Source organism: Crocodylus porosus, unplaced genomic scaffold (genome assembly GCF_001723895.1).
Source record: "Crocodylus porosus isolate Cpor-Errol unplaced genomic scaffold, CroPor_comp1, whole genome shotgun sequence".
Classification (NCBI taxonomy): domain Eukaryota; kingdom Metazoa; phylum Chordata; order Crocodylia; family Crocodylidae; genus Crocodylus; species Crocodylus porosus.
Genome location: NW_017728926.1, coordinates 10,223,781 through 10,237,503, shown reverse-complemented (window position 1 = coordinate 10,237,503; position 13,723 = coordinate 10,223,781). Strand labels below are relative to the sequence as shown.

The 13,723-nt window shown below is 60.0% G+C and overlaps 2 protein-coding genes across 2 annotated transcripts in view; both read right to left on the bottom strand.

Annotated features, from left to right (window-relative positions):
* FBLIM1 (filamin binding LIM protein 1) overlaps positions 1 to 11,549 on the bottom strand; it is a 32,251-nt gene extending 20,702 nt beyond the window's left edge. The window contains exon 1 of the mRNA XM_019541428.1: positions 11,443 to 11,549. The gene's annotated coding sequence lies outside the window, so the exon portion shown is untranslated. The remainder of the gene's footprint in view (positions 1 to 11,442) is intronic.
* Positions 8,170 to 12,386, bottom strand: TMEM82 (transmembrane protein 82). Its single transcript, XM_019541429.1, has 6 exons — positions 12,139 to 12,386; positions 11,985 to 12,057; positions 10,795 to 10,969; positions 9,564 to 9,972; positions 8,815 to 9,002; positions 8,170 to 8,574 (listed from the first exon to the last, which is right to left on the bottom strand). The coding sequence occupies exons 1-6, from the start codon at positions 12,215 to 12,217 to the stop codon at positions 8,488 to 8,490; spliced, it is 1,011 nt and encodes a 336-aa protein (XP_019396974.1). The 5' UTR covers positions 12,218 to 12,386; the 3' UTR covers positions 8,170 to 8,487.
* Positions 12,387 to 13,723: the final 1,337 nt, after the last annotated feature.

The following is a 13,723-nucleotide window of genomic DNA, read 5'->3' as shown; positions in this document are numbered from 1 at the left end:
CCCCGCTGCACCCCACTTACAGCTGGGGAAACTGAGGCAGGAGCGCCCCTCTCCGCCGCCCAGCCCGGGTGGCGCTCGCCCCAGCGGCCGGCGGTTTGGAAGCCTCGCGGGCATGGTCGTCTCTGCCAGGGCAGGGAAGGCGGGCACCTGGCTGGGGGCTGGGGGCTGGCGGCGCCCCCAAGCGCGGTCCTGCCACCCTGTCCCCTGCGCAGGGGCCCACAGCGGGCCGTGGCTCTGCGGTCACCTCCAGCCCCACCGGTGAGCTGCTATCATCCAGCCACCGCTGAACGGGAGCACCTCTGCTTGTGCCCCCAAAATGTTGGCCCTGGGGCTAAACCCAGAGAGCCAGGAGTCCCCGGTCCTGATCCTGGCTCGGACGCTGCCTCGCTTGCTGCACGACCTTGGGCCAGAGCAGATCCGACCACAGCTGTCCTCTCCCCTGCCTGCAGAGAGACCGGGCAGAGACGTCTGGTCCGCCCCCTCTGCCTAACAGGATTAATTAAGTCATCTAATTCAACTAAGTGTCCAGCCACCTTTCTAAGCCTGGGTCTAAATCCGCAATCAGCCACCCTTGGAAAGGCACCAGGGAGGAGGTGTCTGGCTTGGGCTAATTCTGAGAAGACAGACACTTAATCTCTGCGGGCCCGGCTTCTCCCATCTGTAAGAAAGGGATAGTAACCCTGCCTTTCCCGCGAAGGGCTTAATTAATTAATGCTGGTGAAAGGCTTTGAATCCCTCAGCTGGAAGGTGCAAGAAGGCAGACTATTGGTGCGATCCTCGGCCCAGATGGGTGGGTGGCAATACACCCGATGGACCAGGACCCGGATGATCCTTGCTCGGCTGCGTGACATCGCGTCGCCTCCCTTTGTCCCGTTGCCCTGTCTACGTCGAGGGGGCGCGCTGCGTGACGGGCCGGCTCCCGCTCCGGGTGCGCACAACGGAGCCCTGGTCCAAGCCGGCGTCTCGAGGGATCGCTGTCATGCAATCCCATTGAACCGTCCTGTAGGTAACGAGCAATTACATTGTCATTGCTGTTTGAACCAGGAGGGCCTCAGAGACGGGATGGGACCGGACTTCCTTTGTCCCCAGAAAGGGGATTTTTATTTTGGTCTCAAAACCCTGTTTCGGCACTTACTTTCCTGACGGGAAGAGATCCCTGTTATCCGATTTCCTACAGTGCCCAATTCCCAGTTACATCCACTGACATCCCCATGGCAGCAGGAATCATGGTTTTCTCCAATTTAAAAAAAAAACACCCCAATTTTCAGATTAAAAAAAGTAACCCCAAATCCACATTTTGGTGTGATTAAAACGAAACATCTCTCTCTCTGTGTATGTATGTATGTATGTATGAGTGGTGTTTCATTTTAATTAAGGAAAAATGTGGATTTAGCGTTGCTTTTTTTCATCTAAAAATTGGGGATTTTTTTAAATTGGAGAAAACCAAGATCCCCGCTGGTCAGACACCTCCCACAAACCCACCTTGGTGCTTGGACTAGCAGAAACAATCCTGGAGTCTCAGACAGCGAGGGTGGAAGGGACCTGGGGAGGCCACATCGAGTCCGGGCCCCGCTCCAAGCAGGACCAGCCCCGCCTGGGTGGTGCGCGAGGCGAAGGGCGGCTAGTTGTACTCGGACCTGTTGTTGCAAGGCATCAAGTATTGGCATCTTGGAGGGCAGAACAACGGTCCATCTAGGCCTCGGAGGTCGTCGCTGGTGTTACTGGGCTAGAAACCGTGTCCAGGACCCAGAGACCACTGGGACACGAGCCGTGACTGGCAGCAACATTGCTCCGAAGCCGTGTGAAGTGAAGGGCTCTGGGGGCCAGCTCCTGGAAAGGGAAGGAAAGGCTCTTCTGTGTAGGTAGCGTAGTCCCAGGCCCCAAAATAAAGACACAGAGGATTGGGGCTGTTGCATCACGCAAATGCCCCAGGACCCGTTGATGAGGAAAGCAGCAGCATTATGAGCGTAACCCCTCCAAGACCCACGTCCATGGGCTTTGCCACAGACAAGAGCAACCTCATGGGAGCAGCACTGGATAATGCAAATCGGGGGTCCACTCTCCAGCCTGACTGTGCAAGGGACTTGTGGTTGCCGCTCAGTTTTGCCCGCAGGGGTTTGGAGGAGACCTGCGCTGTGTCAGTGGCTAACACTGGGGTAGTCACCCCCGGGGCTCTGCCGGGGCAGGAGCAGCCCTTTCCCGCAGACCCCAGGAAGGGTCAGTGCGGATCCCGCGCAGCACTGCGGGGAGGCAGCGTGGAAAGCCCCGTGCTGAAGGAGGGGGAACGGGGTGACTCAGGAGCAGTCAGACCTCCACGTGGAGAGTAAAGCCCCCAGCGAGCACTGGAGCTCCCAGGTCCCCCAGCAGCAGGAGGGCACACCAGCTCTCCCCCCTGCCCGCCTTGGCAGAATAGCACGAGGAGGCTAGCGCTGCTCTCCCCGGCTGCTGCCAAGTCCCCCGAGCAATCAGCAGCTACAGCAGCACGCGCCGTCTGGTGCCGTGTGCAGGCGCCCGCGTCCCCGGCCTGACCCTCACCCAGCTGAGCTCCCCGGAGCGCTAAGCATGGAGGCTTTTGAGGATGCTGCATGCCCGGCTCACGTTTCCTTCCTCCCTCCTAGTGCTGGCCTAGGCCTCGTTTCTCCTGCCTTGCCCTCCAAGCAAGTTCTCTAGGTCTTCTTCCAGGCCAGGAGCTTGGTGGGGGCCACGCTGTGTTGTGAAGGAGTCTCCGGCTTCCCCAAGGTGCTTTTAACAACTGTATTCTTGCAACGCACTGGGCAAAACCCACTGTTACGACCCTAGGTACATTTAGCTTCTGGTCTGAACTCCAGCAGCTGCCACGGGGTTATTCCCCGAGCAGCTCAGCCTGGAGTTATTTTTAAAAATAAATACCCAGTTCCCCAAGGGTTGGAAGCGGTTTAAAACACGCCGCTGGAGCCCGAGCTGTCCCAGGCATCAACATGGGCCCACGGCACCGTCCTACCAGGGATTAGAAGGCTGCTCTGGCGGTTTCAAGCATTTCCCTTTCAGCACCTTCTGCAAATAAACCTGGTGGCTTTTCTGGTAAGCGGCTTCAACAGCAAATGCTTCCTGCCCTGCTTGAATGGAGTTTACTTGTGCCCGTGCCAAAGAGTTTGACGTGCTGGAGGAAAAGGGCTGCACCGCTCGCATCCGCTCCCTCGTTTCCACTTGGGAAGCGCAGGTCATAGGAAGGGTCACAAGAAGCGCTGGGGTCGCAAAACCCAGGGATGGTTGTGAGCTGCCTCCGGTTGCTCACGTGACCTCGGCACCTCTGTCCGCAGGGCTCGAAGCCAGGCAAGTAGCATTACTCAGCCCTGCGCGGATGGGGAAACTGAGGCAGGCAACAAGATAAGAGGGTCACTCGAGGTCAGCAGGAGCTCCATAAAGAGAACTCAGGAGTCCTGGTACCCGACCCTGTGCCTTCACCAGTCAGTAGTGCCACTTCGGTCTTTCAAAAGGGGGTTTTAATTTATTTATTTATTTAAAATCACAATTTAAGAAACAAAATGTTGCTGCTGTCCCAGGATGTGGGAGGATGAGGCTGACTGTGAGGAAAGAAAGAGGGTTAGGGCACCAGCCACCACAATGGGAGATATCTCAGCTCTGCCACAGACTCCCTGTACTACCCTGAGCCTGTCACTTAGCCTCTGTGCCTCAGTCGCTCATCTGGAAAAAATGGGCACAATAGTACTCTCCCTATGATGGGGCTCTTCACACTTTGTAATCTTTAAAATTCTCTGTAAAGGTTATAGGGAATAAGTCCTCAGCAAGGCCCTACGGGTCAGGAGTTATCCCTGGTTTTCTGACTGGGAAAGTGAAGTTGGGTGGGGAGGCTGTTCTCCACCTTGGACAGGTAGGAGCTGAGGCCCAGAGCACCCGAGGCCCAGCCTGTCAAAGGGACTCTGGTGCCCTCCTGCTTCTGTAGGCACCTACATCTGTCACCCAACCAACACCGACCTTCTCCGAACTACCGCCCAGCTGCCGTCCACCCCGAACATCTGCCCGAGCCCCCTCCACAGCCAACAGGTGCCTACCGCGGGGAGTGTGCGGAGCTAGGAAGCCTGTGGGACAGCAGGGACCTCAACTCGTGCTGCTCAGGTCACAAGTTAGGGCCATAACCACTGGGCCCTCCTTCCAGCTGGGGGGGTTGGGCCCAAGACCTCTGGCTTGGAGCCTAGCTCCAGCATTAGAAAGGCGAGTCGCTTCCAAATGCAGCTCTGTTTAAATCTTATCTAGGGCCATTTCAATACAAAGGTTGCCTAAGCCACAGTAAGCAGCAGTCAGACAGTTTTGCCTGTGATAATATCATGCCAAGACTTCATCGTGGAAGGAAGGAAGGAAGGAAGTAACACTTTTTCTCTCTCTCCCGAGCACATCTACACATTCATTAATGCACCGTAGTTACTGCACATTAAGTTTTGTACTCGGCGATCCAAGCACTGAGTCCACGTGCAGTTACTTGTGTTACGATGCAGTAGCACCGGTGCATGGTTTTTGAGCGACGCCAACGTGCGGTAGCCTAATATTACTGCGCAGCAGCGTATTAACATGGGTTTTGCTCGGCCTGCTACCCCGCAGTGTTATTAGACTGCTGTGCAGTTAGCGTCTTGCGTAGATGCACACATTGAGGTGTCAATTAACAAAAATAGACAAGAAACCATGTTAGCCCTTTATTACCTAGGCCCACCACCGCTGCCTCTTAGGGGTGGACTTTCGGTCGCTCAGGTCTTCGTTCCTCTCCACGAGGCAGGCAGGCAGCCAAACTACAGCTCCCATGATGCACCAGCTCCCCCCTTTAGGAGTGGGGGCACTATGGACGCACGCTCAGCCTCTACCGCTGAAGAGGCGGACTTGGCCTTCTCTCTCCTGAGGGGCTGCGGGAGGATTTTCCACACCGAAGTATTTTGCTCCAGTCTCTGCTGGCATTTGAATTCTTGTTAGACAACTAGTTTTTCCCACAAAACAAGAAGCCCCGTCTCTCACCCAGCTCTCTCAGCCACGCGGATGAATGATGCCACCTCTCCTCTCTCCATGATGTGCCAGGAGCACGGCAGCTCGTCTGCATCCCACCTCCCTACTCAAGACCCAATACTGCTCTTGCCGCAGCGGCTCTTTTTGATGCACCTCTTGCATTTTTATACGACTTGTGTGGTGCTTCAAGGGATGACATATCGCCAGTGAAGACCCAACCATCTGGCTCCTAAAAAGCAAGAATGGGCTGGTACCTCCCAGCCAAGGCTCTTGGGATTTCAACGTAGGGTTGCATCTGACCTTCCCCTGTGCCTCAATGGGACCTCTACTACTGTTCAGGCTGGCGCACTTAGAGACAAGGCACCAAGGCAGCACATGCACGTTACCAGATGTGCAGGAGGCAGCTGGCGCAGAGATGACTGGAGTTTAGTGCCCAGCTCTGCCACTGCCTTCCCAGGTGACTGAGGCCAAATCACTGCACCCCTGTGCACCTCAACTTCCCCATCTGTAAAACGGAGATTACAAGGCAATGGGCGATGCCACATCTATGCAAAGGGGGGTAGCACTGCTCCATGAGCTGGCATGAGATGCAAAGCCAAATGCTGCCAGGAACAGGAAAGCAGAGCCGTTTCCAACATCGGGACTATGTTTCCCTTTCAGGCGTGCCTCCTGCCAGCCACCGCTCCACGTGTAGGCACACGTCCAGGCAGCGTGCGAGCAGGCAAAGGAACACCATCCTCAGGGCTCTTCTCCAAGTACCTGGCCCGCCGTGGAGTCCCAGGTGGAGGATCAGACCCTGCAGTAAGGGCAGGGATCCCTGCTCGTCTCCTGGGAGGGGGGCACCAGGGTACCTGGACAGGATTCCCGGTGGGCCGCGATCTCTGGGACTTCCCATGCTGGCTGAGCCCACATCTCCTCTGGGTGGCTTGGTCACGGTCTGTACATAGGCAAGCCAAACAGTTGTCCTGCATGGGCCAAGCTGTCCCAAGATCGCCGGAGGCAACATGAAGCTGTTGTCACCGCAGCGGCGGAGCGGAGCTGGCCCAGTCGCCCCCATACGTGTGCAGGAACCGGGGCACAAGCCTGGGCTGCCTCCAGAACAAGGACACGTCAGAGCACGGGGTAGAGGCAGGACAGTTTGTCCCCAGGTTGGGTCAGGCCTTTCTGAGCACCTGCGAGAGGAGCAGCAGTGGCAGCAGGCGACTGGCGGGTTGGTCCAGCCTCGTCTGCCAGGATCCCAAGGGGGTCTGGCCTGTCTGATCGCAGGGGACCAAGCATCCGTGTTGCTTCCTTCCACCTCCGCACGCAGCCCAGGCCTCCCACTTGCTCACGCCACATGCACCCAGCCCAGACTAAAAGCAGGGGCTGAGACTGCAACGTGCGTGCAGTTCAAGCACCACTTACTAAAGATGCACCTGGCTCCTATGGGCCAAAGGCCAGTGTTGGAGGTGGGGAAGGAAGGGCCACAGACATTCGCAGGACAGGGAGCACCTTCAAGGGCATGAGGCAGTTTGTCTCGGAGGTCTTGGAGTCGCGGGAGCAGGGCCCTCGGCTCTTCCCTGGCTCAGGCCTGCAACTGGGATCAAGCGCTTTCCCAGTCTGCGAGAGGAGGTGAAGGAGCTGTCAGGACACGCGGGAAGGGCCCAGGGCAGTGCCAGAGCCGGTGCCACGCGGCTCCTTTGTGTGGAAGAGCGAGGCTGCGAGAGGAAGGTTAACTCCCGCCCTGGCTTCTGGCGGGACGAGAGCCGGAGGGAGCCATCTCCTGGCTCCAGCCCGTGAGCTGAGCCTTGCCGTCTTCTCCTTCTGGTCAAAGAGGATGGCCTCGTAGTTAAAGCAAAAGTCCAAGGAGGCAGGAGACCAGGGCTCGATGCCTAACCTGCCAAGGGCAACTTGGCATACCTTCTTGTGCCTCAGTTTCCCTGCTTGCTGCAGGAGATGACATCCAAACCTCCCAAGCTATTGGAGCACAGGGCTGGGCACCAGGGAGTCAGGTAGCCGCTTTGCTGGAGACCCGGCTGCTTCTCCCCTGTGGAGAATAACTCACGGCAGAACTGAATCTTTTTCCTCCCCCCGCACACCTGGCAGAGACAATGCACCGCTGGGGCACCGACCGCTCCAACAGCTCGCGCTTGGTCTGCTTCCTCCCCAGGCCTTACCTGCAACAGGCTCAGCCAGGACGCAAAGAAGATTTGAGCCTAGATCGCACTGGCCATCATTCGCCCCCACAGCCCGAGCCTCGCTTTGCTGGGGGAGCAGAGCTGCCGAGACGCACGGAGCGGCCAGGAGAGGGTAGGGCAGGACAAGGGAGAAGAGCACCGAGGCTCAGAGCTCCCCCGGGCTCAAAGTGTCTTTCCAAGTTTGGCCGCGGCAGGGCCTGTAGACGGGCACCCTGCTCGGAGGGCCCAGCCGCAGGGACAGGGAAAGGGGGGGGGGGGTCACACCCACTGACATGGCAAACACTTTATTCTTGCACAGATTTATAACACGCGGACCATACAAAATCCCACACTGCTCCTCTGTGGGCAGGCTTTGTTCTCGTCGGCTCTGGTTGCAACGGTCTGCAAGACAGGTCCGTGCTGGGAGGTGCGTGGACCGGGGAAGGGCAAAGGACCTGCAGGCAGAAGGTGCCTCGGAGCAGGATCCCTCGGGGCCTTGGAGGAGCAGGGCAGTTCCCATACAGCACCGGAGCTCCTGGCACAGGTGTCTCCTCTCCCCCGAAGAGCCCCTGACCAACACGTCCCCCTCCAGGGCCCTGTGGCACGCGGGGAAGCATCGGCCGGGCTGCTGCGGGGACGTCCTGGCTACCGCTGGGAGGAAGGTTTTGCTCTTCTAATAAATTATGTTTTAACAACAAGGATGCGAGGTGCTGGAGCGTGAACACTGTCTGCCCGCCGGACCCGCACGAGAAGAGGGCAGGGTGGCGCTCTCACCGCAAGGGAAGCCGTTCCTGGCTTGAAGGTGACCACGCGTGGGGGGGAGAGGAAGGGAGTAAAGCCCACTCCCGTTTTCACTCGGGGACATCCGCAGGGAGCGGATAGCAACCGTGGCTAGGAAATACGGACACTGGTGCCTGGGGGCAGTGGGTCTCCATGGCCTTCCACCCAAATCCCAGGGTCGCTCCCTGCTCCGGCTTGAAAGAGACTCCCCTAGTCCATCCAGGCCGTCCTGCCCAAAATAGCCCCGCTGCGGGGCAGAGGGAGGTAAAAGTGTGCTCCGGAGAGCTCTGCCCCCGTGGTCGACAGCGGGGCACTGGAGGGAGTTTGGGGCCGGCCACGTGCGGGGCCTGGGGCAGCGATTAGGGCAAAGGGAAGAGAAACCTCTCGGGGCTGAGCACAGCACAGCCCGGTTGCAGCCGTCCGTCCCGGAGGCAGCGACCGCAGCGAGTCCTGCCCGGCGGGCCGGACGCCTCCGCTGGGAGTTTCGGGAGCCAAAAAGCGCCGATCTCGGCTCTCGCTTCAGTCCCGGTCCCTGGGGCCGCTCAACGCTAGCCCCCCGGCCTCAGGATGCCGTTGCTTCTCGGGAACGGGCCTCAGACCGGGCCTGGCGCTCTCTGGGGCGGGGGCCCGAGAGCCTCCGAGACAAGTCCTGCGGACAGACACCGACACCGCACAGTCGGACATGGAGCAGCTTCGGCACCTCCACCCGCTGGGCTTCACAACCGTCTTGCCCTTGGCCACGTGGCCCCGCGGCTTTTCCGTGCAGGGCTCCCCTGTAACAAACTGCTCCCGTCCGGGCAGGTCCCAGGAAGGGGGAAGAGCGTTTTGCTCTTCCACGCAGGGCCAGGGGGTGGGGGTGCGTGCAGGCACAGCCCTCGTGTAGCCTCACCTGCTGCCGACAGATGTCCAGCATGATCCCGGCGTGCACCAGGCACCACATCTCCCCCACCAGCGAGACGAAAACGTTGAGGATGTCCATCCACCGGCCCACGGTCATGAGGAGGATGAGGAGGCCCCCCATCCGCACGAACACGGTCTGGTAGGCCGCCTGCTCGCTGGGGTTCTGCCTCTGCTCCTCTGCCCGAAACAGGAGCATCCCGCCGTCACGGGCGGGCTCGTTACGGCTCTCAGCGGAGACCGCGGACAGGCGCCTCTCGGGAAGCAGCTGCAGCCGGGCTACGTGGCTCGCCTAGCCCGCAAAACGGGCTACGGGAGCATGGGCTGGAGTCTATCCTGCTCCTGCTCGTGCAAGAAGTTGGGCACCCCGAATACCACTAGCTCCTCTCGCGGGAGGGGTGGTGGCGGCTCCCGGAGATCACACAGGGACGAGAGCCACCACGGGAGGCGATTGAGACCCAGCCCGGTGCAGCACCCCTGGCCGGTCCGGTCCCGGGCACACTTCCCACCCAGACAGCACGAAGAACAGGAGCCCACCTGACCGCATCACCATGGGGCTACCTACCTGTGCCCACCTGGGATGTCCATTTTCGAGGCCCTGCAGGTGGGGCAGGGGAACCCTAGTCTTTTGAGGCCCAACCCATCTTGCTGGGACGCACCCAAGACCCAGCTAAAATACCCTGCTGATTTGGCGTCTAAGGACCGCACAGAGGGGGGAGAAGACCTCCCACCGGCCCTCACCTTGCATGTAGATGACCAGCAGGGTATAGCAGATGGTGAGCGGTGTCCAGAAGCGAATGGCCTCCGAGGTGGTGAGGAAGTCCGTGTTGATCAGCGCCACGGCAGCCAGGTCGGCCACCACGAAGGTGACCTTGAGGGCATTGCAGAGCAGGAGGGGGATGCCGTGCCAGGAGGCGAGCAGGGAGATGCAGACCCCGCAGTAGCGCTCCTTGCTGTGCAGCTCGTACATGACGCAGACGTGCCGCGCTGCCTTGCGGACGTAGCTGGCGATCAGGCCGGCCAGCCCCACGCTGAGGACCAGGTTCCAGGTGCGGTGCGGGGCCCCTGCCAGCAGGTAAGAGAGGCTGCAGGAGATGCCGCAGCCCAGGGAGTACTGGCACAGCAGGAAGAGCTGGCTGCTGGGTGCCCCCTGCGGAAGCAAAGCATCGGAGATGCAGCGTGGCGAGCCACAAGCCCCCGGGACGCATTGGTGCCGACCTACGACACGGCGACTGGAACGAGGTGCCTGGTCCAGTTCCCCAGGGCACAGAGCAACCACGAACTTGGGGCAGGTCATGATGAAATGAAGCAGACCTTTCCTGCCCATGCTATGCAGAGCCAGAGCCTCCTCTTTCAGGTCCAAGCATGCATGCTACCCACCCCCAAACACACACGTGCTTGCCATTGACACAACAACTGACTTCCAGCCAGTTTGCTCTTGCATAACACCCGCACATGATGTAATCCAGCTGTGGGCTGCTGTTCTGGCCTCTCTGCACCCTCACCTTCAGCTGGACAAAGCAAAAGGCCCTGGGGAGAAGAAGCGACGGCAGGGCTTCCCATCCCAGCAGGGCCAGGCATGGGCATGGGCGAACCAGGCGGCCGCCTGAGGCCTGGACGGAAAGGGGGCCTGAAAATGGTAATTTTTATTAGCATCATCATCATTCTCTCTGCTGATACTAAAAGTTTGCCCAGGGCCACCAGGAGTTGCATCCCAGACACGAAACAGTCCACAGCACAAACCCTCTCAGCCCATGGTGTAAAGCAGTCGGGAGACCCGAGTTCTAGTCCTGCTGGTCACCCAGCAAGTCGGGGACACTGGCAGGGTCTCCGTGCCCTACAGACGGGGAACAGAGGCAGAGATACTGCCCTCGACCCCCTCTGGGAAAGGCTTGGAGACCCAGTGCTAGACGAGACCTAGAGAGCGTTATTCTAGGGTGCACTAGTGACAACACGAGGAGCAGCCACTCACCTTGTGCAGGGACAGGAGCATCGACACGGCCCGGAGGGAGAACTCCAGCACCACCAGAGCGGCCACGCGATGCCCCACCACGGTGAAGATGCCCGTCAGCAGGACAAGGTGCAAGTGATCCAGCAGGGGCCACTGGGAGCGGATAGTCTCCTTCTCCCTCTGCTTGTCAGGGTCACTGGAAGCAGAGATGCACACCAAGGAACAAGAGCCAGGAGGATGTCCGCACAGCAGAGGTGCTCCAAGTCTTTGGGCCTGACCCTGAGCCACATGCAGGAAGCTGCCCTGGACTTGTGCAGCCAGATTTGTAAGAGACTCAAGCCAACCCCACCTCCCAGCCCAGATCCCTCCAGCCTAGGCTGGACCCACTTCCCCAGCACCTCGGTTAATACCCCCTACGTGACAGCCCGCCTGGCCGGGCGCCTCACAAGGCACCCCACAGGCCATCGCCAGCTGGCATCGCTGTGCGGTCAGCCGCTGTGGCCTTTTGGTTCTTGATGCGAGCAGGGCACGCGTGACCAGCGCCGGGGACGTGGGAGCCGTTCCTCATGGCCAGCGCGAGGAGAAAGGCAAGATGAGCCCCCTCCCAGAGACGACCCTGGGGCAGGCTGCCGGGCACGCAGCACGCGCTCGGGGACGCTGGCTCGCCACGGCTCCCAAGAGCTCAGCGCTCGCAGCCCCACGGGGGTGACTCGGGGTGCAGGGACCATCCTGGCGTGGCGGAGGAGGGCAGCCCCGGGAGCTGGGGGGCCTGCCCCAAGGCAGGAAGCACCGAACAGGCTTGGGCTGCACCAGCTGCTACGTGAACTCATCCCTGCCTCCTTTCCCACCCGAGGACCAGCCCCTGCTGCCGGGGGCCGGCAAGTTGTAGCAGGGAAGGGCCAGGCTGGAAGCCGGATAGGACAGACCCTTCCTCTGCTGGCCCCAGAGGCAGCGCTGCATGGAGGCCCCTCCAGCTTCTTGGGGGTTAAACCCCACAACCCAGGCAGCCGGGCATCTCTGCACAGCCCAAACACCCCTGCACGCACCCCGGCATTTTAGCGGCAGGCTTCAGAGACCACAGCAGGCTCCTCGCCCAGCAGTCGCCTGTCTTGGGAAAGCCCCGAGGAAGCCAAAGCTACTTTCCTCTTGGCTACGGGGAGTGAGGTTTGTGAAGAGGAGGAGAAGAGATTCCCCTGCCCCCAGGCACTTACTTCAGGCACTGGATGTAGAGGTAGATCTTTACCAGGCTGCACAGGATGGAGACTGCACAGGCACCGACCAGCCCTGCAAGGGAGGAGAGACCAGGGGTCCTGAGAAGGGCCGGAGAGGGGCCAGGTGGGGGCAGGGCAGGCTGGGCGCCCTCACCTTGCAGGATGGAGTCCACCAGGGCAGTGCCCCAGGCCAGGCTGGGCAGGCTGGGGAGCCAGGAGCCCAGCGAGAGCATTTTAAAGTGGGTAGGAAGAAGCTTGGAGGCAGGTGTGGAGCTGGGCTCCTCTCGGGGCCCTGCACCGGTGATGTCAGCCTAGGGCAAAGGTCTGGCAGAGGCATTGGGAAAGCAGGGCGGTGCCTGGGTAAATCATTCTGCGGGCCCAGGTGGAGCAGATAGGCTGCAGCCACCCCTGCCTGGCTGGAGCCGCTGGCCCAGGGACTAGCTCAGCAGCAGGGGCTGTTTGGCAACAGCCCTCAGTGGACTGAGATGCCGGACAGGCTCCGGAGCACCAAGTTAAGAGGGGGCCGGCTGGGGCTACAGCCCAGAGAAACCCGAGTCAGTTAAATCCACGTCCGTGTTTGAGTTGCTCCTGTTTTCAGGGGGCCTTTATCTTCTCCCAGGGACCAGGTGGGCTGCGCTAGGTTGACGTGCCCCTGCTGCAACAGGGACACCTAACAGCACCACTCTCCATCCACCGACAAACTCATCTCCTCTGGTGTCTGAACCCAAGGATCGCTGGGTGTTTCCAGGCTTCAACCAGCTCCCCTCCTGCTTTTCTTTCTCCAGCCACTGCAGAAGGGAAGTGCCTGGTTGCCCATGGATTACATTAGCTGGTGCTAATTATGATGCCAGCTGCGTTAACTCTTTCCTGAGAGACACAGACCTGACCCCGCTATTGCTTTGGTGGGTCCTTGCTAATCACGCCCAGGTGTGGAGGCCCAAGATGGACCATGGCTCAGGGGAGCGGACTGGTCTTCAAATCAGCAGCCTGTAGTGGCCCTGTGAAATGTCGGCTAGGTTTTTTTTTTTGTTGGGGGAGCCTCTCGGGGCCAGCCCGGTCCACTGCCCTGCAGCTGAATGCTGTCTCCAGGGCAGATACCTGAGAGCCGTCAGTCTGGGGGGGTCTCCTGGGACCTGAGCAGCTTCCCGAGGCGCGGCCAGCCCAGCATCCCTGTGTCCCAGAGCTCCTTGCCGGTGTGCACGCATGTGTGTGTGGGCAACTCAAACATGGCCACGGATTGGATTGACCCACGTTTCTCTGGGCTGCAGCCCCAGCCTGTCCCCTCTTAACACAGGCGGTGCAGGAGGGACAGGACGGAGGAAAGGCGGGGGGCTGGCACTCTGCATTACGGAGACTACACATCCTCGTCAGGTAGCAGAGTCAGAGGAGGGGCACACGGAAGTGCTCTGGGTCCGTATACAAGGGGGTTGAGGGGAAAGGGACTTAATGTGGGGCCTACTACAGACCCCCCAACCACGGGGAAGAGCTAGACCAGGAATGCTTCAGTCAGCTCATGGATGTAGTTAGGTCCAAGGACGCGGTCGTCGTGGGGGACCTGAACTTTCCAGACATCTGCTGGGAGGAGCAGTCGACCAGGTCTGACCGCTCACGTAGGTCCCTAGCCTGAATGCAGGACCTCCGTCTAACCCAGGAGGTGCCCAGCCCCACCGGGGAGACGCCTTGTTGGACCTGGTGCTGGCCACGGGTGATGACCTGGTGCGGGGGCTGCGGGGGCTCGA

Coding starts and splice junctions, on each gene's coding strand:
- TMEM82 (XM_019541429.1), bottom strand. CDS start 12,217: ATGCTCTCGCTGGGCTCCTGGCTCCCCAGCCTGCCCAGCCTGGCCTGG. Junction 12,058..12,138: donor GGTGGACTCCATCCTGCAAG/GTGAGGGCGCCC, acceptor CCTCCCTTGCAG/GGCTGGTCGGTGCCTGTGCA. Junction 9,973..10,794: donor TGCTCCTGTCCCTGCACAAG/GTGAGTGGCTGC, acceptor TTGCTTCCGCAG/GGGGCACCCAGCAGCCAGCT.